This window comes from Eptatretus burgeri, chromosome 2 (assembly GCF_056783735.1).
Source record: "Eptatretus burgeri isolate ZD-2024b chromosome 2, Ebu_testis_v1, whole genome shotgun sequence".
NCBI lineage: Eukaryota > Metazoa > Chordata > Myxini > Myxiniformes > Myxinidae > Eptatretus > Eptatretus burgeri.
The window spans coordinates 50,513,117-50,537,993 of record NC_140962.1 but is presented as its reverse complement, the minus strand read 5'-3'; the positions used below and the strand labels follow the sequence as shown (position 1 = coordinate 50,537,993).

General features: G+C 43.5%; 2 protein-coding genes across 6 annotated transcripts in view; one reads left to right on the top strand and one right to left on the bottom strand.

Moving 5' to 3' along the window:
• The window catches only part of ABITRAM (actin binding transcription modulator), a 74,252-nt gene extending 51,272 nt beyond the window's left edge, over positions 1 to 22,980 (top strand). For 3 of the 5 annotated variants that reach the window (XM_085869290.1, XM_085869289.1, XM_085869293.1), the window contains exons 3-6: positions 6,684 to 6,813; positions 7,368 to 7,444; positions 11,863 to 11,932; positions 22,411 to 22,980. In XM_085869290.1, the coding sequence (XP_085725416.1) occupies positions 6,684 to 6,813; positions 7,368 to 7,444; positions 11,863 to 11,932; positions 22,411 to 22,551 (418 nt within the window). In that variant the 3' untranslated portion in view covers positions 22,552 to 22,980. Of the gene's footprint in view, positions 1 to 1,179; positions 2,291 to 6,683; positions 6,814 to 7,367; positions 7,445 to 11,862; positions 11,933 to 22,410 lie in introns of those variants that run through there. The other 2 variants (XM_085869291.1, XM_085869292.1) reach the window with 2 other exon arrangements.
• GDF11 (growth differentiation factor 11) overlaps positions 1 to 24,877 on the bottom strand; it is a 242,688-nt gene that overhangs the window by 16,218 nt on the left and 201,593 nt on the right. The gene's annotated exons all lie outside the window — the stretch shown is intronic.

Genomic DNA, 24,877 nt, shown 5'->3' with positions numbered 1-24,877 from the left:
ATTATCTTTGTATGTAACTATATATATATATATATATATATATATATATATATATATATATATATATATATATATATATATATATATATATATATATATCTATATATCTTGAATTCCACATGTTTTGTAATATATGGGGAGTTGTTAAAGATGTTGTGTAATGTGTATGCCAAAGTACTCTGAAAGATATTCGGGATTATGTAACAGACATTTGCATCCATCAATGACTATGTAGAGTTCTGCAGTGCTGGTTCGAACTCTGAAAGAACATGTCAGTCGTATCTCAGCCAGTGTGACCACTCCTTGGCTTTTTTCACAAGATCTTGGCTATTCCTTGTTCACCTTGACGTCTTGGTTTTCTATAGGTTTTCGTGGCGTATCGGTTTTCTATTATCATCGCTTTTACGAAACCTTGTGAATTCTTGGCTTTTTTTCATTGGCTCACCTTGGCATTTATGAAAATGAGGAGTAGTCACACTGGTCTTAACGCTGATGGGTGACAGTTTGAACATCTGCGTTGAAGGGCAAGGGAAAAAAATGTTTTGGTTCCTCCCTGTGGTTAACAAGATTTCCATTTATTCAAGTGTGTTAATAAATGTACGCAACTATATTGTGAATTTTCCTGCACCCTGTGTTTATACTGTATATTGCGGGCGTTATGGAAAAGACCCTCATGCATTCAGACACGTAGGATTTCCCCCAGATTGATATTTCTCTAGTTTGTACTTGGATAGATTGCCTACCTTTTGTATGGAGGGATTTTGGGAGGGAGACGTGTTGTGAGTTTGCATGTTAGATATCTCTTTAATCCCTCTATCTATCAATCCATCTTTTGATCCTTCTTTAACTCCAGCTACCCATCCATCACTGGTCCCTCGCTCGTTGCCTTTCAAACCCCATAACCTCCATGGGAAACTTTCATTGCTTCATCTGAATCCACCCTTTCGTTCTTCCATCTAAAACCCCTCCCCTCGTCCTTTGACCTCAAAACCCCCACTTTACACCACCCCTTCAAGCCTTCCCTCCCTCATTTTCATTCCACATCCAAACCAACACGTCACAAATTAACCGATTGGTTCAATTTAATATTACCTGTTAACTCATACAAAAAATTCTTAATCGGGTGTTTCACACCATGGAATTAAATATACCTTTCTTTTCACTGCCTGCGGTCAACAGAGACAACAACAACAACAACAACAACCATACCTCCTCTCGGCGATTGTAAAACACCAGATCGGTTTGACGTCCTTCGAGAGCGGATGTGAAAACGAGTGAATGAAGTTGGTGGTAAAAAGCTAGAACTGTTCACGCTCAGACATTTGAGATACCTTACCACAGAGATCGGCAAGTAGATTCTGGGCTCCTTCCCGCAGAGATCAGCAAGTGCATTCGGGGACCAAGCAGCCTTTTCACGGAGATCACGGCTCTGCTGTCGAGGACTTTCCACGGAGATCTCGGCTCTGCTGTCGAGGACTTTCCACGGAGATCTTGGCTCTGCTCTCGAGGACTTTCCACGGAGATCTCGGCTCTGCTGTCAAGGACTTTCCACGGAGATCTCGGCTCTGCTGTCGAGGACTTTCCACGGAGATCTCGGCTCTGCTCTTGAGGACTTTCCACGGAGATCTCGGCTCTGCTCTCGACGACTTTCCACGGAGATCTCGGCTCTGCTCTCGACGACTTTCCATGAGATCTCGGCTCTGCTCTCGACGACTTTCCATGAGATCTCGGCTCTGCTCTCGACGACTTTCCATGAGATCTCGGCTCTGCTCTCGACGACTTTCCATGAGATCTCGGCTCTGCTCTCGACGACTTTCCATGAGATCTCGGCTCTGCTCTCGACGACTTTCCATGAGATCTCGGCTCTGCTCTCGACTACTTTCCACGGAGATCGGCAAGCACTCTCGTGGACCAAGTAGCCTTTCCACGTACATCTTTACGCTCGACATGCCACTTGTCTTATCTTCCGGAGGTGCTCTTGACTTCTATTATGTGCTGGGACTTTTGATTCATCTCACTCTGGTTCATCAAGCTCTATTTACCACGAGTCTTTTAGCCAAGCCTGCACTCATGTCTCCCTGTTCAAACATGAGAGCCACCAAGTGGGAGCTTGCACACGGCACGAGCTGCACGAGTCTGCATGCGGCATGAGCTGTGCTGCCTCTTCAGATCATGAGAGCCACCAAGGGGGAGCTTGCAGGCTGCACGAATCAGCGCCTGGCACGAGCTGTGCGAGTCTGCACACGGTGCAGTTATGCATGCAGCACAAGCTTACACACATCTGTGTAAGGTGAGGCAGGTGCTGCACCCATGCTCCACTCAGCACTCTATCTACTTTCTTTCTATCCACGTTTTCCTGGAACGATTAATGGTGCACCATGTTCTGTGTGTAGATTAGGTTAAGACAGTGTAAGTGGGCTTAAAGCGTGACGTAATTACTGTTCTCTTGTGCCTTTTCATTGTGATTTCTGTCCATCCATCGTAAATACTCATGCTTGCTGTCATAAATACAGTGGCCTGCAAATGTATTCACTCCTTCCAAAGTTTTCACATTTTGATGCCACCTGAGTTTATTTCATGATGCTTTCAAATCAAATGTAAAATATAGTCTTCACAAACCACTCCAAAGTGATAAAGCTGAAAAATGCAGATAAAATGTTAATAAGATGTATAAATGGAGAAAAACCAGATGATTCTCATGTGCATATGTGTACAAACCCTTTTCCTAATGAACCCTAAATCACTTCAGGAGTAAATTATTTGTTTGAAAGGTTATGTAGTCAGTGATTCAACCAAAAAAATTTAAGCTCCCCCACTTATCTAAGGAGTTTTAAGGTGCAATTTACTTGGTTAACCAACAAGGCAAACATGAAGACCAAGGAGCTTTCTAAAAATATCAGACATGAAGTGATGGAGAAACACCATTCAGGAGAGGGTTATAAGAAGATTTTAAAGTCACTCATTATCCCTTTGAGTACAGTGACATCCATCATTAAGAAGTGGAAGATGTCTCGTACCGCTCAAACTCTACCCAGATCAGGTCGACAATCCAAACTCATCAGCTGGGCAAGCAGGAAACTGATTTGCGAATTCACTGTAAATCCAACAATGACTTTGAAAGATCTGCAAGACTCTGTGTCTGAGATGGGGGTCAGTGTTCATCAATCGACAACATCCTTTTCCCTTCACAAAGCTGGCCTCTCTGGACAGGTGGCAAGAAATAATCCATTACTGAAAAGACACATCTAAAAGCTCTTGCAGATATTGTGATAAAGCATCTTAATGATACTGCAGGTATGTGGAGAAAAGTTTTGTGATCAGATGAGGAAAAAATTGAACTTTTTGGTCTAAATTCAGTGTTATGTTAGGCTTGCACCAAACACTACACATCACCCAGTCAACACCATCCCTACTGTCCAGGCCTGTGCAAAGCTGGTAATAGGCCCAGGCCAGATGGGAAATGTAGGCCCCCATTTCAAACTGCTCATTAAGTATTTTTGTAATCAGTGCTAAATACATATCATTTATGTATGGGTAGAAACATGTACACATGAAGTGCACATGATGTACTTACAAGTAACAAAACAATAAAATAACTAGAACGATTAATAAAAATGGTAATGGCAAGCAATTTTATTCAAAATGTATACAAGACAATAGAGTACAGTACTGTAATATGAAGCAGTAAATACAATAGTACATTTATGTTTATTCTGAATTCGGAATTTCAGATTAGAAATGGTCATCACTTCTTCACATTTAGAAATGCTTTCCATGCTTTTCTTTGGGCAAATTCATCAATTACACCAGAAAAATCAAGCAACTTTGCCTTGTCGCTGTTGATGTTCTAAATTGCTAATCCATTCAAATGTTCTTGCACCATTGTGGACCGAAAGTATGACAATTCGTTTTAGGACACTGAAACTCCTCTCATTGGAGGCCACTGTTGCTGGCAATGACAGAAAAATGCGCAACGCGATAAGGACATTTGGGAAAACATTGCCCAATCTCAAGTTCAATATCTGACCATAAATTTTCTTCAGTGACACAGCATCGCGTTTGAAATTCACATCAAAAATTATTTTAAGAATAAGCACTTCACTCTGAATATCACTTGAAATATGACTTGGGTATCGCAGCTGAAACTGATTAGCTTTTTGTAACAACTCATTCTCATCTAACTGCTTAAAGTCCCATAAAAAAATAAGTCAATTATAGTTATATATTGTATTCACTGCTGTTTTGGTTTCATGTGTGACATCTTCTGTTCGCACATGTTTTGGAATTTTTTTGCAAGGTGGGTTGGGGATGCCTTTTCTGCCTTGTTGCTGTCTTCGTGTTTGTATACAAATCGGATTCGGTCGGCTCGTCTGTTGAACTTTTCACAAACTAAATCAGCTCTATGGTTGTCGCTCTGTGCATTTGATTGAGTTCCATCAGGCCGCTACTCCCTTCTCGTATCGGCAGGTACATTCTTGGGATGCCATAGATTTTGTGGATAGTGAAGGGTTTTCTTGTTTTGATTTCCACTTGTGGCCAGTTTATTATTCCACAGCTGTGTTGGAATACTGGTATTATGAGTTGATTGATTGCTTTGATTTTGTTTATTGGGGAGAGGTATCTTGGTAATTGTTTTGCACACTTGTTGGTGGATATTTGATTGGCTCTCTTCCACTTCAAGGTGTTTATATGATGCTTCGATGTCCAGCTCCTGTCTTGTATTTAGGTCTATTGGTTTTATGTTGTCCATTTTTGTTGGTCTGCCTTGTACGAATGTGCACTTGGCACACTTATCTCGGCCAAATTTCATTTGAATGTCGTCGGAATACCCTTTCGTTCGATGCAAAGAGTTTTAAATCGGAGTGAGGTGTGTGTGTGTGTGTGTGTGTGTGTGTGTGTGTGTGTGTGTGTGTGTGTGTGTGTGTGTGTGTGTGTGTGTGTGTGTGTGTGTGTGTGTGTGTGTGTGTCATGCACGTGCATGCGTGAAATATTTTACATGCAGCATGTGTTTTTTTTTTCATTTTTAAAAAGCAACTGGCATAACTGCTCAGCAAGGCAATGCTGATTTGATTTTTTTTTCTTTGACAAAAAGGTGTCATTTGGGACTGTCTTAAAGCATCGTGTCCCAGGTGTAATGTACCCTTTAAGAGTAAATGGGTGGGATGGGGTGGAGGTAGGGGGTTTGGGGAGAGGCAATCACGTAACTGAATCATTATGCAGAAAGCAAGTCCCAACTTCATTTTCATCACTACCCTTTTATTATCTTGCCAAAACGAACTTTTTGCAAGATATGTTAGTCAGCTTGTATGTTTTTTTATTTATTTATTTATTTTTACGACTTTACACACAGCGTTCCAATTAGAGAGTTTGACCATGAGGCCGTGCCATACCTATGTTTTATAGTGTACAACACGCCCCTATAATTACAGATAGAAGCCTCTTGGCTCATTAAGCTGTTCACTAGTTAAGTGGCATAAGCCTCTCTCTTTAACATCTTTGGCAAACAAACAAACATTAGAGGAGGTTGCATTAATTTAACTGGATGGTCTTTGTAAAATACTTACCCATGCAGTCTTGAGAAGGACTTGCTGTGAGCCAACTTTTCTGGCAGCAAATTTGTAATTTAATCTATCTACACTTCTGAGATAAATGTGTTCAAATTATACTTTGAAAAAGTCTGCAATAGAGTGCATTCATATGCCTTTACAAAGCACCTTTTATTCTCATTCTCGAGTGTTTTCATAACTACCAAGGCTGATAAAAACACCAGAATAGATTGACAAAGTATAAATCAGGAGATCGTCAAAACGCCAAATTGTTACTGTTGTTCTTCACTTTTTTTTCACCAGCTGAGCACAATAAAAGCTGAAGCAATTACAATGACACTATTTTTGAATGGTTTTTGATGTATGCACTCTATAACTATCTCAATATCTATCCATCTATTGAGACCATACTCTGTACAGAGCGTCGGTACTGCCAAAGCAGTCTCCTGGGCTATTGGGCACAATCCTGGACAGGGTCGCCACTCCGACACAGGATACTCGAAAGGCTCGATCATCCCAGCAAGCTGGTACCCATTTTGCCAACCTCGGAAGGATGACAGGCTGAGTCAACCCCACCTGGTATTAATTCAACAGAGAGCGGGATTTGAACTCAGTACCTTCGGATCCCAAGCCCACCACCTCACCATTCAGCCATCACCAGGCTTTATCTTAATGTGCACTCTATCAAATTGTCATGTAACATGTGGTAAAGTTTCAATTTCTTCCTCTGAACGGTTTTTAATGTATGCCCTTAACAAAATGCAGACATGTACGTATGCGACCGATTGCTTCACCCCACTTTTTGCATCGCGAACATGGGCTAATTAAGGCCTTGGACTCTGTGTGTGTTTAGTTTTTGTTTTATAACTTCTTACCATGTTTTAAATTTGTGAGATAGAGATTGAGATGCAGCAAAGATCTTTTACACACTCCCTTCATATCCTTAGCATAATGAGTTGATTTGCCAGTCACAAGGAAGGGTGAATTAGAATGTTGGATAAACCTCTAAATTGATCTCAATCCAATTGACACCTCAACGGGGACATTACCATGGACTGCTACCCAGAGTGGGCAGTGTGAAGAGAAAGTTCAACAAGGATAAAAACTTTGGCTGATTCAAACTTGGTGTGTCCGTAGAATTTGTATTGTGACCTTAGCCGAGACACACCCTGCACTTCAACCCGGCGTGGAGATACAAGAAGTGGATTTTCAAATCAGTGCAGGCTGCAGCCGTCTGCATAACCGAGTATCTGGAAAGGCCAAGCGAGTAAGTGTGTCTAACGTAATGAATACAATAAATTCATGAAAGTGTATTTTGTTTCTGAAACTTTGTCATTCTCTGATGATTTTTAAAAGAACGATTCCTGCAAGCATCCTGATGAAATGTTATCTGTAGATGGCCTCGAATATTATTGTTTCCTCTGCAAAACCTTTGTACTTATGCTGGCAACTTCATTTGTATCCACTTGATCTCTGTCCGACTCGACGCACTTCTCTAACTAGTCTATCGCACCGAGAACATTTTGGAATGAAGGCTTGTAGTTATCCTGCAGTATAAAGCAAGCATTGCAGTGACGTTTAGATTTGAAGTAGTTCAGAGGAAATCATACTAATTCTGCAAAAGCTTTTGCAGAAAGAATGTGAAAGAATATTAAAGCTATCAAATACATTGATTTTTAACATGTCCTGTGCTTGGAGACCACAAGTTTGCTTCGGGAGTTCGTATTTCAGTTGCTGAGCTCGAAGAGAATCGTGTCTTATTGTCCTTGCAGCTTTACATCCTTACTTTAGGAGAGCTATTCTTTTCTGTTTTACTTCCAGGGTGGACAGTTCCTGACGGAGCTTGCCCCACTTTGCAGGCTACGATGCTCCAACGGAGAGCAGTACTCAGTTTACAGGTATGCACAATTTTTGCACTGTGCACTCAGCGCTTCAGATCGCTCATGTTCTTTCATTTTTATTTTTTTTTAATAGCAAGTAAGTAACATTTTGGGAATAAAATAAGATTGAGATGTGTTTTGCTGAGGTTTTCATTCCATAAATCGACATCAACACCAATTCGCATCTTCATTCTCATCCACTATCCAATATCCGTCGCTTCGCTGACAGCATGTTGAACTTCACAAACATATCGCACGTCTATCTGTGAATCTCAATGAGGATGTAAAACGAAGAGAAACACGTGAAAACAGGATCTTTTGTAACACGGAGCATTTGTTGCTGCTGTCGATGTGAATGTGGTTGTTGTTTGTGTGCTCCTTCCGTGTCGTACCGTTTGAACCGCTCCGTCACAGCTCCAAGTCCTGCTTCTTCCTCTTCCCTCACAGAAAGACGGGCTTTTAAAACAGGTACTTTTATGATTAAACGGACAAATTTTTGTTCCGAGTAAATCGATTATTGGCTTTCCAGTTAGACCATTTTTATTATTCTACGACAGCAGGAACCCTTTGGAATAAAGTGTGACACACACACACACACACACACACACACACACACACACACACACACACACACACACACACACACACACACACACACACACACACGGACACTTCTTCTTTTAGTAATAGATGTGTTGGTAAAATCCCAAGCCATACCTTCCAAAACACACGCTATGTGTGATATTTATGGCCGAGAGCAGAATTTTAAAGCTCATTTTAAGGTCCACAGAATCATATGAAATATTTTGTTTGATGTGATTACATTGATTTTTTTTTTAAGTAATAAGCAAAGACCTGAACATGGTTTTAAATTCTAATAATTTTTGAAGTGTTGCAGTTTAAAAAGCCAACCTGGCGAGTACCACTCCTAAAATTCCACAAAACTGCCACGGTCATTACATCATCTTTGTGACGTAATCAAGGGAAAGATAGTCTCGGCGCACAATGGATAATGGCCACACAACTCGCTTCAGACTTGTCAGAAATAGAATTTGACAATTTTCTGATCGAGAATCCTCAGATTACGATGTTGGTCAAAATCATGATGTAGAAAGTGTTGTCACTTACCGTACATGTATGAACCCGAAGTGGAAATTTGGGATGGCTTCATGCACGAAATACCTGGCGTTCACAACAATCGGGATGACGTCAAAGAAACACTCGGTAATAACAACTGGTAAATGGTAAATCGTCGAGCTAGAACTTGGTGAATGTGGAGTTTAGTGGTATTTTGATGTAACACTTCTCTGCAGTTCGTGTAGTAACCACAACGGCACTCAATGGAACGCATACCTCTGCCAGGTTTGAACAGTTTGTTTTGTATCACACTAATCACTTTATTTAAATTCTATCATTGCTGTTCAAACCTGAAGACACTTAATCTCATTTGCAAATGAAAGCAATTGAGCATATTTAGAAATTATTACGTCACTCCAAGCAATTAGTCTGATGATGTTATTCCAGGGATTCCAACTGCTGTGTTGTCTTGTTGACGGTACACTGTACCGCCTTTACTTTTTCAAATATAGTTTGTAGTAACTGAAAAAAAACAATGGGATAAGTATCATCCTCAGATTAAGGTATGAACTGGTGGTAGGGGGTGTCTTCATTGAGTGTACATAATATTTTAGGGTGTGTCCTTTGAAGCATTACTGGGGTGTTGTGGGGTTGAGCGGGGGGTGGGGGGGGGTGTCAGATTTAGGCAAAAAATGTGTTCGGTAATTTTTGAATGGCCCCTGTCAGGTTTCTATGAAGTCGTTGACAGCATGATAGGGGAGCAGAAAATGTTACATATTCGCTGTTCTTATGTTGGAATGCCCAGCTTAACCACAGCAGGGAACTAGGTTTCATAGACCAAGCTTTCTCCTTATCAATGGTCCAACAGAGCCCTCCCCGGTACTCAAGCATCCAGTGTAACCACAGCAAGGAACCATGACTCATGGACCAAGCTGCCTCTTTATCCATGCTGTGCCTGATGGAGCCCTACTCAGTCTTGAAGCATTCAGTTTAACCACAGCCCAACGACTAAACTGCCAGTGTGTGTGTGTGTGTGTGTGTGTGTGTGTGTGTGTGTGTGTGTGTGTGTGTGTGTGTGTGTGTGTGTGTGTGTGTGTGTGTGTGTGTGTGTGTGTGTGTGTGTGTGTGTGTGTGTGTGTGTGTGTGTATATGTGTGTGTGTGTCACTGAGGGAGTTGGGGGGGGGGGGTGCGATGCAATCACTCTACGAGTAATGTGCTGGTAAATAATAAAAGACAAAATCAAAAGTAGAAGTCGGACAATAATTATTAGAGTTTCTAAGTTGTAGACCCTTTTGACATTGTACATGTATCGTCATGGTTGCGCACGGTATTTCTCTTGCCCTGAATGTTTGTATGCCTGCTTGCCTGGCCTGCGCCAGCCCGGCAGAGCATGCATCTGCAAATAGCAGGCATGACAATGTGAAAGTGGATTGTTGCTGTTAAAGTATGCATCATGGTCATGGAGATTAAACATAATTTCATAGTTTTCTCCATTTCTGTCGATTTTTCTATCTGCTTGGTACATAGAAGCTACATGTGTATTACGATTAGTCCTGCTTATGGCTGTATGTTTGTCTGATATGGCTGTACCTGTTTGCATGTCTGATACATAACGTAGACAGTTACTGATTGATTCCTCAAGTGGTGGCGATCATGGTCAATGTTAAATAGAAATGCGGGGTAAAAAAACAAAAATGCTACTTACCCTCAGTTTCTCATACTTTTCCTTCCTTTTTCTCCTTCCCCATTAGATTAGAATTATCTCTAATCTTCTTGGTGATCGTGTCAGCTTTCAATCGCTTCAATGTACTCATCCCAAACTGGGAATTGCAGTGTCGTACAATAAGCCAGTAAGCCACAGCCAGTAAGTCAGTGTCGTACTAATTATCTTCAAAATGGGCGCTGCACATAACGCTTGAAGCAGTTGGGCCATGCCACTTTCCTCTGGTCAGTTTTACTTTGGATGTCCATATTAACCTCATCGCTGAATCTTTTGGGAAAACATTCACACTCGCACTATTTTACATCAAGCTGGCATTCTCAGTACTTTGACAGAGTTCAGAGGGTATGTACACCACCCGTCATCACAAGTCCCGCAGCAAAGAACATCTTCAAGGTGGCGTGGCAGGTCAGGTGACATATGATGTAATCACATCGACGTTTTTTTTTTGGGGGGGGGGGGTCGGGATAAATCAGAGTAAAGGAACGCCAAAAAAACATTACAATCTTCGTTTCAAGATATTTATTCAAGAAAAGAACACCGATTAAGCGTTAAGTGAAGTCGTATCTATTCATCAAGCCAAACATGATTTTCTGATTCCATGGACATTTAAACTAAGTAAATATCTTGTCTTCACCCAATTTAAGATTGCATTCCCACTGACCCATCATTTTATGGAATGGATGACAATGCGCAAAAAGGTGTCACACTTACAAGACGTGTTGATTCAACCTTTTCGTCAACGTGCCTCCACTCGCACAGTGAGAAAGTGATGATGGGGCAGAGAATCAAAATGCACCATCACATTCGTGGAACATCTTTATTAAGAACATATTTACACACATAAATGAGCTACCGTAGCACCATATGCACAGAGGTTTGTTTTGTCAGTAGCCCACTCATGTCACGTATTGACACAGGTGTCATAGTAAACACCACACGAAAATACACAATTTGGTGTCTGTCTGACTATTTTGATCGCAATACGTTCGGTTGTTACTTATCCAATCTCAACCAAACCTGATAGGTTTCTTCCTTGGACAAATGTAGTGTTAACGTGTATAAATAGCTTACCACGGCGTATTGTGGGGAAAACCTACCAGAAGTAAAAAATATTATAAAACACAAACACATATGATTACCTTTTCAAACAGTCACAACTGCTGTTCAACACGAAACCGAAAGAAATCTAGAAGATCCCGACATTCTTGAGGCATTATATGCTCATCATGTCCACCACAGACTAACTGACGCGAGCCGAGATCTACTGTCATCTATATACCCCAGAGAAGATAACAACATGACCCTTCCTGCCACTCCCATATGTAGTGGGGGTGTAGTGTTTTAAAAGAGGAATTTATTCTCGACATCATAATGAAATTCTGAGGCCTTCTCAAGCAGTTTTCTCTGTGCGATTTTGGCATGGTATGGCACCACTGCTCAATAAGTAAAGGCGTTAAGGCAACCGTGATTTATTGGCAGGATTTCCAAATTGAAATAAATTATTCATTGAAGCTACGGTATTGAAGGACCGTATGTACGAAACATGCGTAATGTGATGTTTTGTGTTGTTTGTGTCTACTTCGTTTCTGATCTGAGTTGTATTCTCCATGGCAATATTTCCACATTTGTTTGCAGCTGTATCAGAGGGAAGCTGGTGGAGGTGAATGAAAGATTACTTCACACACCAAGGCTGCTGCAGGAGAAGGTAATAGATTTTGGAGAAAAGGGAGGGTTGGGGTTGTGTGGGGGTGGGGGGGCGAAAACAGTCGGTTATTCCAAAAAAGAAAGTGTTGCATTAAGTTTAATGAAGATCAGTATTAGTCTCATTAAGTTGCAGCATCATAAAACCTTTATAACAGTTCATAACATGTTGCTTTGAATGTGCCTGATCCAGTTATATCCGGTTAGAAGCCAAGCGAGGTTGACCTAATTAGCACTTGGATGCGAGACCACCATGGAAGGTTGGGTGTTGTTGGCTGAGGGATGGCAGTGGTAGCTTAGTTGGAAGTGTGTTTGTGTCTGCTGTGTATGGTCCAGCACGGGTTCTCCTGTGGAGTCAAATTCGACTGAAAAAACCTGCCGTCCTGATGGTGCTAGTAGCAGGGAGTGCTGCATCTCAAAACATGCTAGCCTTCAGATAAGGATGTGAAGACGGCTGTCCTGTCTGCATTTAAGTTGTGAATCTATAATAATAAATGTCAGTGTGTGTCAGTCAGTCAGTCACTCAGTGTGGCGTCTCTTCATAACTCCAGAATCATAAAACCTAGCGGCCTGAATCTTTGCATGCATACTAAGGGAACTTCACGGGAGTGCACGAATGAAAATTGGGTGTTTGGGTTGATTTAAACACCTCTCTTGAAGATAATTAACAGCCTTATTTCATTATCCTTTATCAAGGCTCATCCTTGGTTACCTCACTGGGGTCTTAATTCACCATTTTTTTGGCCTGCTCAACAATGCCATGACTTGGAATAGACCACAATGGTTTCTTAACAATGATATTTTTTTATCTTGCCAAAACGAAGTTTTTGCAAGACATGTTAGTCAGCTTGTATGTTTTTTTTTAATTTTTTTTGTCTGTAATCGCATATAAAAAATTCTGCAGAGCACAGTTATCATTGGAAATTTTTGTAACTTCGCATATCAGAGGCCTATAGAGGTCCCTTTCAGCGCACAAAATTTTGAAGGTCAAGGTCAAAGGTCAAAGTCACTTTTTCACAAATCAGGGGAGTCGACGAAACCCTTATTTTTTGAGTAATTTTGATCGGATCGTCTTCAAACCTCATGGGAATATAGTTCATGGTCTGGCGCTCAGCTGATTAATTTTTGGTGGCGATTGGCCTTGACCCTCAGATGTTTTTTTTTTGTTGTTGTTTGTTTTTTTTTTTTTTGTAATCACGTATAAATCACTCTGCAGAGCACAGTAATCAATAGAAATTTTTGTAACTTCGCATATAGAGGCCTATAGAGGTCCCTTTCAGCGCATAAAATTTTGGAGGTCAAGGTCACTTTGTCGCAAATCAGGGGAGTCGACGAAACCCTTATTTTTTGAGTAATTTTAATCTATTCGTCTCCAAACTTTATGGGAATGTAGTATATGGTCTGGCGCTCAGCTGATTAGTTTTTGGTGGCGATTGGCCTTGACCTTCATGGTTAGCGCCTGAGGTCAAACATATTTGACCCCAATGTCAAATTTTCAAGTTTTAGGAACCATATCGTGTAGTAGCTCAAATTGAACACCTCGATGAGTGCTTTCGAGATATGTCAAGCTTGAGACATTATGACGTCATTTGGTGACATTATGAGGCAAACATATTTTTCATGGTTACTCTGTAGAATGATTTTCATCAGAATCTCTCGTAGGCAGATATTCCTCAAGGAGTCGCTCCTGGTGGATAGCATGTCTGCTCTATTCACCTCAGTGTGACCTTAAAGAAGTCACACGTGGTCACCTTTGGCAAGATACGGGTCACCCTGCGGGTGACATTGGTTTATTTATTTTAAATTTTCTTCACTCGTATTATTGAATGCCTGATCATCATACCTATGAATCGCTGGATACATTGCAATGCTTATTAACGCATTGGACATACAGCTTTCCTTCCTGAAAGTCCCTGTAGGGTCCATCTTGTTTACCCCATGTATCCCGCCACATCCCTCTCCCTTCCACAGATCTCATGTCTCTGTTCCACACTTTTTTTTCCTTGCCTCTCCCCCTCTTGTCTCCTGCTCCCCTTGGTGTACGTTTTGTGTGTTAGCTCTCATACGAGCCTTGACAGTGTATACAAAAAGAAAGAAGAAAAAAAAAACACCTGGAGATGCCAGCGTTTGTGGCTTTATTTAATTTCCCCACATGTCATAACCTCGAATCTCTTAATCTCACCCAAATTTCAAAATATAAACTTCTTAATTGACGTAAAAAAAAAAGGGATCATTTGTCCAATTCTGACATTATGCTTGACATTCCGGGTGTATGGTGTTTAGTCCTGGCGCTGGGGGGAGTTTGTGTCCATCACTCTTCTACGGCGTTACCTTGGATTTTCTTGTTCTATATACTAAGACCTTCAAGAAAAGTTTGGGTAACACTTCCAGACCAAGTACGTTTTCTCTACAGCCCCGGCCAAACATTTACGGTTTTGCCCGTAGTTATCCAAATTGACGATATCGGAGTTCCTGGGAAAATGTCATAATCCCGCACACAGAAATGGTTTATTTTGCTCTGGTTTGATTTTTGGAGTGCATTTAACTAATTTATATTGCGATTTGTTACAATAAATGCACAAAATATCCATAAATTGCCATATTTTAGATAATTGTTTATGACATCACTTCCGGTTTCAACCATACCATATTGTTACGAATTCTGGCCCGCCTGGCATGCGAACTGCCGCTTTCCACTAATAGTAGCAGCTCGCCCACCGGACAGACAATTCAGTCATGATCCTCCTTGGAACTACCACCAGGAGCCAGTCACGGGTGGGGGTTTAACCTCACCACAACCCAGTCCGCATTCTACCCGCGCGAAATAAGGTGAATCGCCGAATGTCGATATACCTAAATACCCGCGCGGGTAACCTACCGAGGGGTTGCACCACGCCGCAGGTCGGCTTAGGACACGAACCGCTTAAGCGGTTCGTTCCGTGCTACAGGGATAACCGAGCGGTGTTATCGCCGACCTCGACGGTTCAGTGATTCTTCTTTACTCGGGTGTTCAAACCCCACTACTCATTCCACGATGCAAGATGGCACTTTCATTGTGGTGAAAGGAGGACGCGACGAACGGGATACGTTTCACACAAGGACATTTATTTACATCAACACGTATACAGTCAAGGCAGTCATGCAATATACATAAAAAGCATGGAAACAAAAGCAATGCCACCGAATATGCTTATCGTGTGCAGTCACTTAAACAGGTTCTACTTACGGAGATGGCGCCACATCATTCACACAGAACAAAAGAAATGACCCCCTCATAGGCATGGGGGTAGACGGGGTTCATAAACCTTCATGGCCGTGGGCCGTGGATGACCGAATGGGCCCACGAGACCTACGCTGGTTACCTGCACCCTCGTTGTGCGACGGTCGGCGAGCTCTCTCCGGCACTCTCCTCTCGTGTGCGCAGGCTTGCGCGCCCGAGCTGGCAAAGCGGCGCCTTCCATCCGTGTCCCAAGAAAAGAAGAAGCCCGAGCTCACTAACTAGCTGCTCGAAGGAGAAGAACCACCACGACCTGAACTGAACACGAGCTGCGAGCTCGACGAGCAGCCACCACAAACTGAACTGAACTGAACACGAGCAGCCCGAACCGCCAAGAGAAGAGAGCTCGACCCCGACCACCGAGAGAGAGAGAGAGAGACACAGAGAGAGACACAGAGAGAGACACAGAGAGAGACACAGAGAGAGACACAGAGAGAGACACAGAGAGAGACACAGAGAGAGACACAGAGAGAGACACAGACAGACAGACAGAGACCACGTGCGGTCCGCCTTATATAGCGCGGGGCTCCGCCCTTCGCTCCTCCCCGTTTTTGGCTCCGCCTCCCTTCGAGAAGCTTCTTGAAAAGGGGCGTGCCCTCACTCCGACCGCCTCGCGCCATGCATCCACCAATCGGCAGCGAGCTGCCCTGCCCCCTTCCCTTCACACCAAGCGCGGGGAAAACCCGCGCGCACTCGCAGTTCCTTCCTTTGGCGCCTTTGTTTGCCGTTCGGAAGCGGACGTAGTGGCGAAGATGAGGGTGGTGGTTGTTGTGTGGGTCAAAATAACGATAGCGAAAGAAAAACGGCTATCTCAAAAGGTCGCAGCTCGGTGAACACAAAAAATTCCCTTAAAACAACGGTGGGGACCTATCTGCACATAAACTTAGCATCATAACTGAGCTGGGGACCTATATGGTGTATTGCGAATTTCCACAGCCGTAACACTACCCCCTCCCCTTTTTACAGACTCGTCCCGAGTCGTAGAATTTTCGTGTGCCATCATATGTCGTTCTCCCCTAGTACGTTTTACCTTCGGATCCCTGAGTGCGACATTCAGTATATTCGTGTCCCCAAAATAAATAACCTACGGGCTGAGTAACTAACTAAACAAACCCACTCATGCAGATGACTTAAATAAATTGCCGGCGCTAAGACTCACATGCCGGGGGCGCAAAACACATTTACAATTACAACTTAACAACTTAACTTACAAAATTTACACTAAACCATGGCCCAGGATTGATGGACTCTGTGAAGAAAAACAACAGTCACAACCACTGCAGGTGACGGAGAATGTGGCCGGCTGCTTACACGCAGTCCAAGGCCTCCCCCTTTTGAACTGAACGCAGTGAACTGGCAAATGTTGCACGGGCTGCCAGTGCAGTCCCGTGTTGCAGCTGCCAACAGGGCAGTCCTTGCCGCTTGCGTGATGATCCTGGCGCATATGGTAATGAATGGGGGGGGGGGGGAAATGCAAAACAGAACGGGGCAAGCTGAACGGGGGCAGCAGGCATGGGCCAAGGCAAAGGCAGGCAGACAAGGCGTGGCATGACAAGGCCGTTGTAGCAACAGCCGGCAGATGAAGTGGCCGGCACAGGCCTCGTAGCAAACAGCCAGCAGACGATCCGACCGGCACAGGCCTTGCAACAGCCAGCAGATGTAGTGGCCGGCACCTTGCCTTGAGATGGAGGTTGGTGGAGGGAGTGCGGTGGTGCTGGCCACTCGGGAGGCGGGCTTGGACCTACCCTACTGTCTCCCTCCCAACCTATCACCTGTGCCTGTCTCTGTTCATACCCACTCCCTTAATTTGTCAAAAACCAATTTAGCCCCAACTTATTTTTTTGTTTTATTTTTATTTTTACTTCCCCCGCTATAACTTGTCTCCTAACCCCCTTTATGTCTCTGTTCCGCTAACCTATTGTCTTCCAAGCCGACTCCCAACCCCTTCGTTCCCTTCTCGGAGGGCAATAAAGGAGAGCTAGCGTCCTGTGTCGAGGCCCAATTCAAGCCTCAGCAAGGCCTCCTCAGATCTCGGCGATCTAACCCAAAGTGAGTCCAGCGACCCACAACGAGAGAGAAGGGATGGATGGTGCGGAGGGGTACACTTCCTATCTACCCTAACCATTTATTCCTTAAACTACCCCGGGGCTTTCAACAAGCGCCTCTCGCCTAAACTCTCAGTTCCAACAACCCAGATTCCCGTCGCCTGTGTTGGTGTCCTTACAATTTCGGGCCTCGCCCTCCAATTTTCCTCCCGTGCCCTCATACGGCCTCGTGGCTGGGACGCGTGGCTCCCTTGGCAGGAACTACCCTCTGCCGATTCTCCAACGATGGCACCCCCGGGCACTACACTGCCTCCGAGCCTACCAGCTCCCTAAACTGGGGAGTGCCCTCTCTGGCGACTCCCCCTCGATGCCCACGTGGCGTGTTGGCACGCCGGGTCCCTTTCCGAGGGTCGCCCGTGCCCAGTACACTGCCCCCGTGGCATATGGCGCCCCAGGCCCCCGCATCATGCGGGCGCACCCGTGCCCACCACACTCTCCCGGCCCCCCATGGGCCCTTGGCCTACCGCGGCCGACTAGCCCGGTGCCCGGGGTACCCACTGAGCAATAATCACCTTTCGCAGCCACGCTCCCAACCCGTCAACAGGGCTCCTGCACCCTCCAAGCGGGTTTCGAGCTTACTTCCCCACCAACAGCAAAACGACTTCCATTTTGTCAATTTGACTAACCCCCTAATTCACATTACTCTGACCCCGGGGTCCCTTGGGTGGGAATCACTCCTCCCCCCAATCACTCATCGCACCATGCATTCCACAATCACTCCATACACACAGACCTGCTGGCCTCACTCACTCAACATGTATCCACCTCACAACTCTTCAACAAACCCATCGCTGATCTCTGCCATCCTGCTCACTACTTCCCCTAAATACCTCGTGCTCTCTCGTCATCCCTTAAAATATAGCACGTTCATTTTAACACTACGTAGCTAAGCTACGTCCCCTCTACACACTCAGTCTGTCACTGTCCTCAAAAATCATTTCCCATGAATCCATTTCCCAACCTAAATCTGAACTACAACCCCTCTACCTAATCCATTCCACGGGCCCCATGAGGACTTACCCCTGCCCCATGAGACCGGTCTATCACTAACCCTTCCCCCTAACTCGTTCCATCCTGTGCCCAGGACAGGGGGTCTTCCACCAATCGGCAGCAAGCTGCCCTGCTCCCTTCCCTTCACACCAAGCGCGGGAAAAACAGGCGGGAAAACCCACGCGCACTCGCAGTTCCTTCCTTGGCGCCTTTGTTTGTCGTTCGGAAGCGGGCAATTTCTTGTTATTGTAATGCATTTAGGGTAACAAATCGCAATAGAAATTAGTTAATTGCACTCCAAAAATCCAGCCAGAGCAAAATAAACCATTTGTGTGTGCCGGATAATGATATTTTCCCAGGAACTCCGATATCGTCAATTTCGAAAACTACGGGCGTAACCGTAAATGTTTGGCCGCGGCTGTAGAGAAAACGTACTTGGTCTGGAAGTGTTACCCAGACTTTTCTTGAAAGTCTTAGTATATAGAACAATAAAATCAAAGGTAACGCCGTAGAAGAGTAATGGACACGAACTCCCCCCCCCCCCCAGAGCCTAGACTAGTTTATATGACCGATCAGCGATCGCTAATTCAAAACAGCTTCCCCAGAGTGTAGCATGGACGAATCCGATTCAATGTGAGCTGACTGGAGGGGTGCAAAGTTTGCTGCATGCATGCATGCAGATAGGCCTTTGTCAGGTAATAGCATGGGTTTTAAATGCTCCTTTATATGGAACTCAGCAATTAAAAAGAACCGGCGGTTTTATATAGAACCGGTGGTTAAAAAGAAAATGTGGCTGTTTTGACACGTTTTATTGCCATTCCCTTCCCGTCACACTGCCTCCCCTTCCCTTCCACTCACACTGTCCCCTCACACTTCCTCCTCTTCCCTTCCCCTCATGCTGCCTCCCCTTCCCTTCACGCTGCCTCCCTTTCCCTTCCCCTCATGCTGCCTCCCTTTCCCTTCCCCTCATGCTGCCTCCCGTTCCCGTCCCCTCATACTGCCTCCCCTTCCCTTCCCCTCATGCTGCCTGCCCTTCCCTTCCCCTCGTGCTGCCTCCCCTTCCCTTCCCCTCGTGCTGCCTCCCCTTCCCTTCCGCTCGTGCTGCCTCCCCTTCCCTTCCCCTCGTGCTGCCTCCCCTTCCCTTCCCCTCGTGCTGCCTCCCCTTCCCTTCCCCTCGTGCTGCCTCCCCTTCACTTCCCCTCGTGCTACCTCCCCTTCCCCTCATGCTGCCTCCCCTTCCCTTCCCCTAATGCTGCCTTCCTTTCCCATCACGCTACCTTCCCTCCCCTGTCCTCGCGCTTACCTCCTCCCAAACCCCCTCCCCTCTCCACATCCCATGGACATCTCAGGGTGGTCTGTTGTATTAACATGCTGTTTTAATGTACCCCATTTCATTCAGTCCTGTGCTTCAACCCCCCCTCCCCTTTCTCCATAAATTGCACTACCAAATGCAACTCGAGAACCCTTCCCATTTCCCCCTCAAACACCTCTCCCAAACGCAAGTCCAGAACCCCTCCCCTCACCTTCTTCCAAACACCCTCCCCACTTCCCTCCCCCATCCTCCTCGCTCCCTCCCGAAGTGTATTGCGACATTTGGTGAGGCGTTGCTCTCCCTGACCCCTCCTCCTTCAAACCTCCCCCCTCCTCACTTCCCCACCCCTCCTCACTCCCCCACTCTCCCTCCCCTCCCTTTTCACTCCCTCTTCCTCTCTCCCTGCCTTTCTCCCCCCCCTTTAATATTCCCATCAGTGAAACGACAGGTTGTATTTGCTTGTGTTTAATATTTGGAGTATCCATTATGTGCCTACACCCAGCCAAAATTAACTAACGAGATTAAATCGGTGAAATAATGAGTGCATTTTGAGTTTGATTAAAAGTTATTGGAATGGAGTGAGTACAAAGAAGATAAGAAAATTGATTGATTTAAGTTGATTGAGTGTGGACACAGCACAGGTCTCATGGACTTCTTGTGTCCAAAGTTTCCTTGTTTATCTTTGTGAAATGAAATGTTGATGCAAAAACCAAAGGCTCCGTTCTAATCTGATTTGATGTTCCATTATGGAAGTGCACCATCCATTGGTCTCTGTGAGGCTGCCAAGGTGGTTATAGATGAGAAAAATCTCCTTCTCAAGATAAAGTGGTGGTTCCTGAGACTGCACAAGAAAGTTGGGAACAATACCACAGGGTATTTAATATCCACAAACAGATGAGACACCAACTAATTGTCCCATCCAAAATAAACCATGCTCTGTGATGCAATCCTCCTTCCTGGTCCCCACTACCCCCCTTCCCCCTCCCCCCACCACCCAATAGGATGAAGGCTTTTTGTTTTTTTCAATTCGGATTAAATTTGATGAAGAATCCAATCACAGCACTGAGAATGCCAGTGACATTGCAGAGCAATAACACCGAGCCAGGACTGGAAATGTCTGTATATTTTCTTACTTTGAGGTACAGCCTTGCAACAGCTTGAGTCGTTTCTAAAATTTTACTTGGATTTGAGTTGGGGATTTTGTATTTTCTTTTTCTCTATTTTTGAGTGAGAGGGGGCACACTGGTGCACACAGCCGGTTGTTCTGTCTTCGTTGGCAAGTCTTTTTTTTCGCCAAGCTTCATGGGCAAAATGTAAAACTGAGGTTCAAAAAGCAGAGATTTATGAGCGGCACGTTTTGATCCAGAGCATGTCTTGTTCCATTTGAACGCTTCTGCAGGGGGTCATGGACGCCTTCGTGCCAGCACTTGCGTTGTCTTTGGCTAAGAATAGGGCAATTCACCAAATTTGGACACACTGCTCGATGTTTTTCTTTGTTTTCTGAGCATGTCAGATGTGTCATCGATAGTCAGTGGCAGTGTCCTTGGCAGTTGTTTGTGCCTTTCCTTCTTACCCTTTTACTTTTGCCTTGAAACCTTGACCCCGAGTATCAAATTACAGCAAATTGCTGGGTCACACGTTGGTTATTTCGAGAGTCTCCATTTGTGGTCGTAAACCGAATAATCAGTCTCAATTCGCAAACGTACAATCTACTGCAAATGGATTTTGTAATTTTCAGTTTGCAAAAAACAAATTTGTTGGATCTTCTCAGCTAAAGCAGCTGAAATATAAATAAATGTTTCATTATTGAATTCAACATTTATTTATTATTCAAATAAACCATTTGTGTTTTGAGTAGGGGCGTTTGGAGGCTGGCAGTTTTCATCAAATACATGGATCACTGTGCGGAGCAGGTTTTTGCGATTATTATTATTTTATTTTTTGGCACTACACGGCTGTGCCGATGTTTAAAGTGTTGATTAAAAGCATGATCTTGAAAAGGTCCAGAAGATACTTTTAGATTTGATCTGCACATGAGAAGTGTCATTTTTAGCTTGCCTGTTCAAAAAACAGATAGCTATAGCGATACCCCTGGCGTGAGCATCAGCGTGAGCGTCAAAATGTTAAAAATTTTGGTGCAAGTTATTTTTTCCTTTCTGATATTTTTATCTTCCACACTTTTTTATACGCCTGATATATATACATATCAGGGCATATAATGTGATACCGGTCATACGTCCGTTCCTGTCCGCACTCTAACTCCCAAAGTTTTCAACTTTCACGTTTCATATTTGGTACATAGGTACAGACTGTGGAGACGGTGTGTCGTGACATACGTTCATCATCTAAAGTGGTTGCCATGGCAACCAGGATGCTGTTTTTCATCCGTTCCTGTCCACACTCTAACTCCCAAAGTTTTCAACTTTCACGTTTCATATCTGGTACATAGGGTCAGACTGTGGAGACGGTGTGTCGCGATATGCATTCGTCATCTAAAGTGGTTGCCATGGCAAGCAGGATGCTGTTTTCCATGTCGTAGCACAATTCTGTATATACCTTCTTGTCTGGACGTATATTGTGCTCACTTGCGCTCTTGTTACTGATTGCAATCTACAAATACATATATTGCTTTAAAATTATTTTGATCAGACTTCACTGCAATGCTTTATAAAAAAATATTAATTATTAGACTAGTCTTTTAAAACGATAAATGTATAAACAGGCGAGCATTGGGTGTCTTTGACACCAACTCTAGTTATCTTTCTCATTCACCTCCACTCCTATTTTTGGCTTTTCAGCCTTGTGGTGAAGGCTACATTGCTGTTGTCCTTCCCAAGTTGGAAGAGAGCAAGATGATAACACAATGCCTTCTGAGTGTCGAAGAGTATGGCCAACTGATGCGGCATCGAGCTCAAGAGAACACAGGCACCTCGGGCTGAGGCTGGTTGCATTGAGAGGCCAGTACTAACAAGAGCTTGTTTGAGCGAAACGTTTCCATTGCTTGCTGGATATTTTTGCCAACTTCTTGATGTGTTAACCTCCTTTAGAGAAAACTGCATACAGCTCTTTAGGGCAAAATAATATGTTAAAAATCATTTTTAACAGCAAGCAAAAAAAAAAAAATCTTCTTGTATTACACAGATTATGACAGACATTGTTGGATATCCACACAGGGAATTTGCAGCTGAGATTATTGTACATATTGGTGATGTTTGTACACAGCATTTTGTACACTTTCTTCAATGTTTCTTGCTGAAAAAAGTGCTATACCAGGAAGTGCTAACACATACAACAGATTGCAGTTCGAGTTGTAACACGGCTGATTGTTATTTGATGGTGCAGGTTGTAATTAAAAAGAAAAGACGACATTTTGTTTTATCTAGCATGTTACTGAACCTTAAGGATGTGGTATTGCATTACTGTACATTTTATTAAGAAATGGAGCAGGTTCTGCATTGCATCCTTTGAGAGGAAGAAGATATGTTATGCATCAAGAGTCGTCGTCTTCTGAGAAGTGGTGTGAATATCCCACATGCAGGGTAACAACATTCAACAGAAATCACCATGACAATTTAAATTTGCTTTTATTTAAACAACCCAGAGGTGTGTGAAGAAAATATCCTCTCTGAATCTTGCATCTCGCGTAAGTAAAACAAAAGGAAAAATTTGAAAGTTGAGAACTACTGGGTCTTGTCGTTATATAATTTTTCACTTTGCAACCTTGCATGAAAAATATTCATCATTAAACAAATGTGACTTCAGTGAATTTCTCAGCAATAACTGTGGAGGCAGCCACGTCTTGTCTCTGTAGGTCCCCTGATCGGCTGTAAAAACATATATATGACATTACACGTATTTAGGCCAGTTGTAGATAAGACGTTGCTGTCTCAACAGAAATTATTGCAAAATCCACTAAAAATGCTGTTCGCAAATGCAAATTGGACTGGGATCCATTTTTGAACTCAGCTCGCGAGTTGCATCATTATTAAGGTACGGCTGCGCTGCTGATGCAGTGCTCCTATGGATTTGAGCATGCATTTAATATGTTCAGGATGTAGATGATAACTAACCGACTTTTTTATTTTATTTTAATTTTTTACCCACAAATGCAGTGGGATGTTTAACGTCCAACAGGACACCTAGTTTGACATCTATCTGAGGGATGGCACACACATTGAGCACTAGGTTGCATGTGGAACACCACGATGGCAGTTTATAGCTGAGTTGAGATCTGAACCCAGGCTCGGCAGCTCAGAGGTGAGTGCACTATATACTTCTCGGCTATCTTGCCGGCCCACTATAAATGCACTTGTGCATTTTTTCCATTCAAGGATGTGAAGTTAATTTTTTTTTGACTGTTGCTGGCATTAGTTGGTGGGACAAACTGGTTACTGTTGCTCATAATTTTATGTTGCTGCACTAGGATGACTGCTAAGTGAGCAATTAAAGCTCATCCCCACATTTCCCAAGCCTCTTTCCATTATTTGCATCTTAATAAAGTGGTATTACTGTCAGCATTGAGGAAGACAAACAAGAACCGCAGCACGTGCCGTTCCTGTGTGTTTTGCTCCCTGAACGGTGCAGTGCGTGGTTCTGGCACTGTATCTCAGAATGCTCTCCAGAGCAAGCAGTTTTTCACGAGTTGGCATGGATGAAAGACAATATGCTGGCATGGTTCAGAGCTGCTCGGTTGGCAATGCGCAACAACCGCATGCCGTGATGTCCTTTCCCTCCCAATCTATCGCTTTTTGGCAACAATCATATAGGCCAGTATAATTACTTTAGCTGCATATTTCATATCAGAGAAACTATCACTAGTACTTTGACTGTCTGTGGTGCTTACCTCAAATATATTGGCTCATATTGTGTTCCGAAAACAACTTTTCCAGATAAATTATTATAGGTGAGGAATGTAGTTTATTTTTTTGTTTGTTTTTTTTTTAAATCCACATGTCGTCACAAATCTTTCCTGGACACTTGTCCAGGAAAGATTTAAAAGTGCTGTAAAAGCAACATATAACCGGTCTGAACCATCTATTGTGTGAATTGTTTCCACCTATCAATTTTTAAGAAACTTCTCTCAAAAGCTTCTTCTTTTTATTATATTTTTCGGTTTACCTCGATCGATGTTATTATCATATCAGAATTTTTTTTACATGTGTGAATGAAAAAAAACAACTGTGCATTGATCATTTCATTTTCCTCAAATTGGTCAAATATGTGTTAAATCAGGAAAAATTAAAGGCAAATGAAGAACTTCTAAAT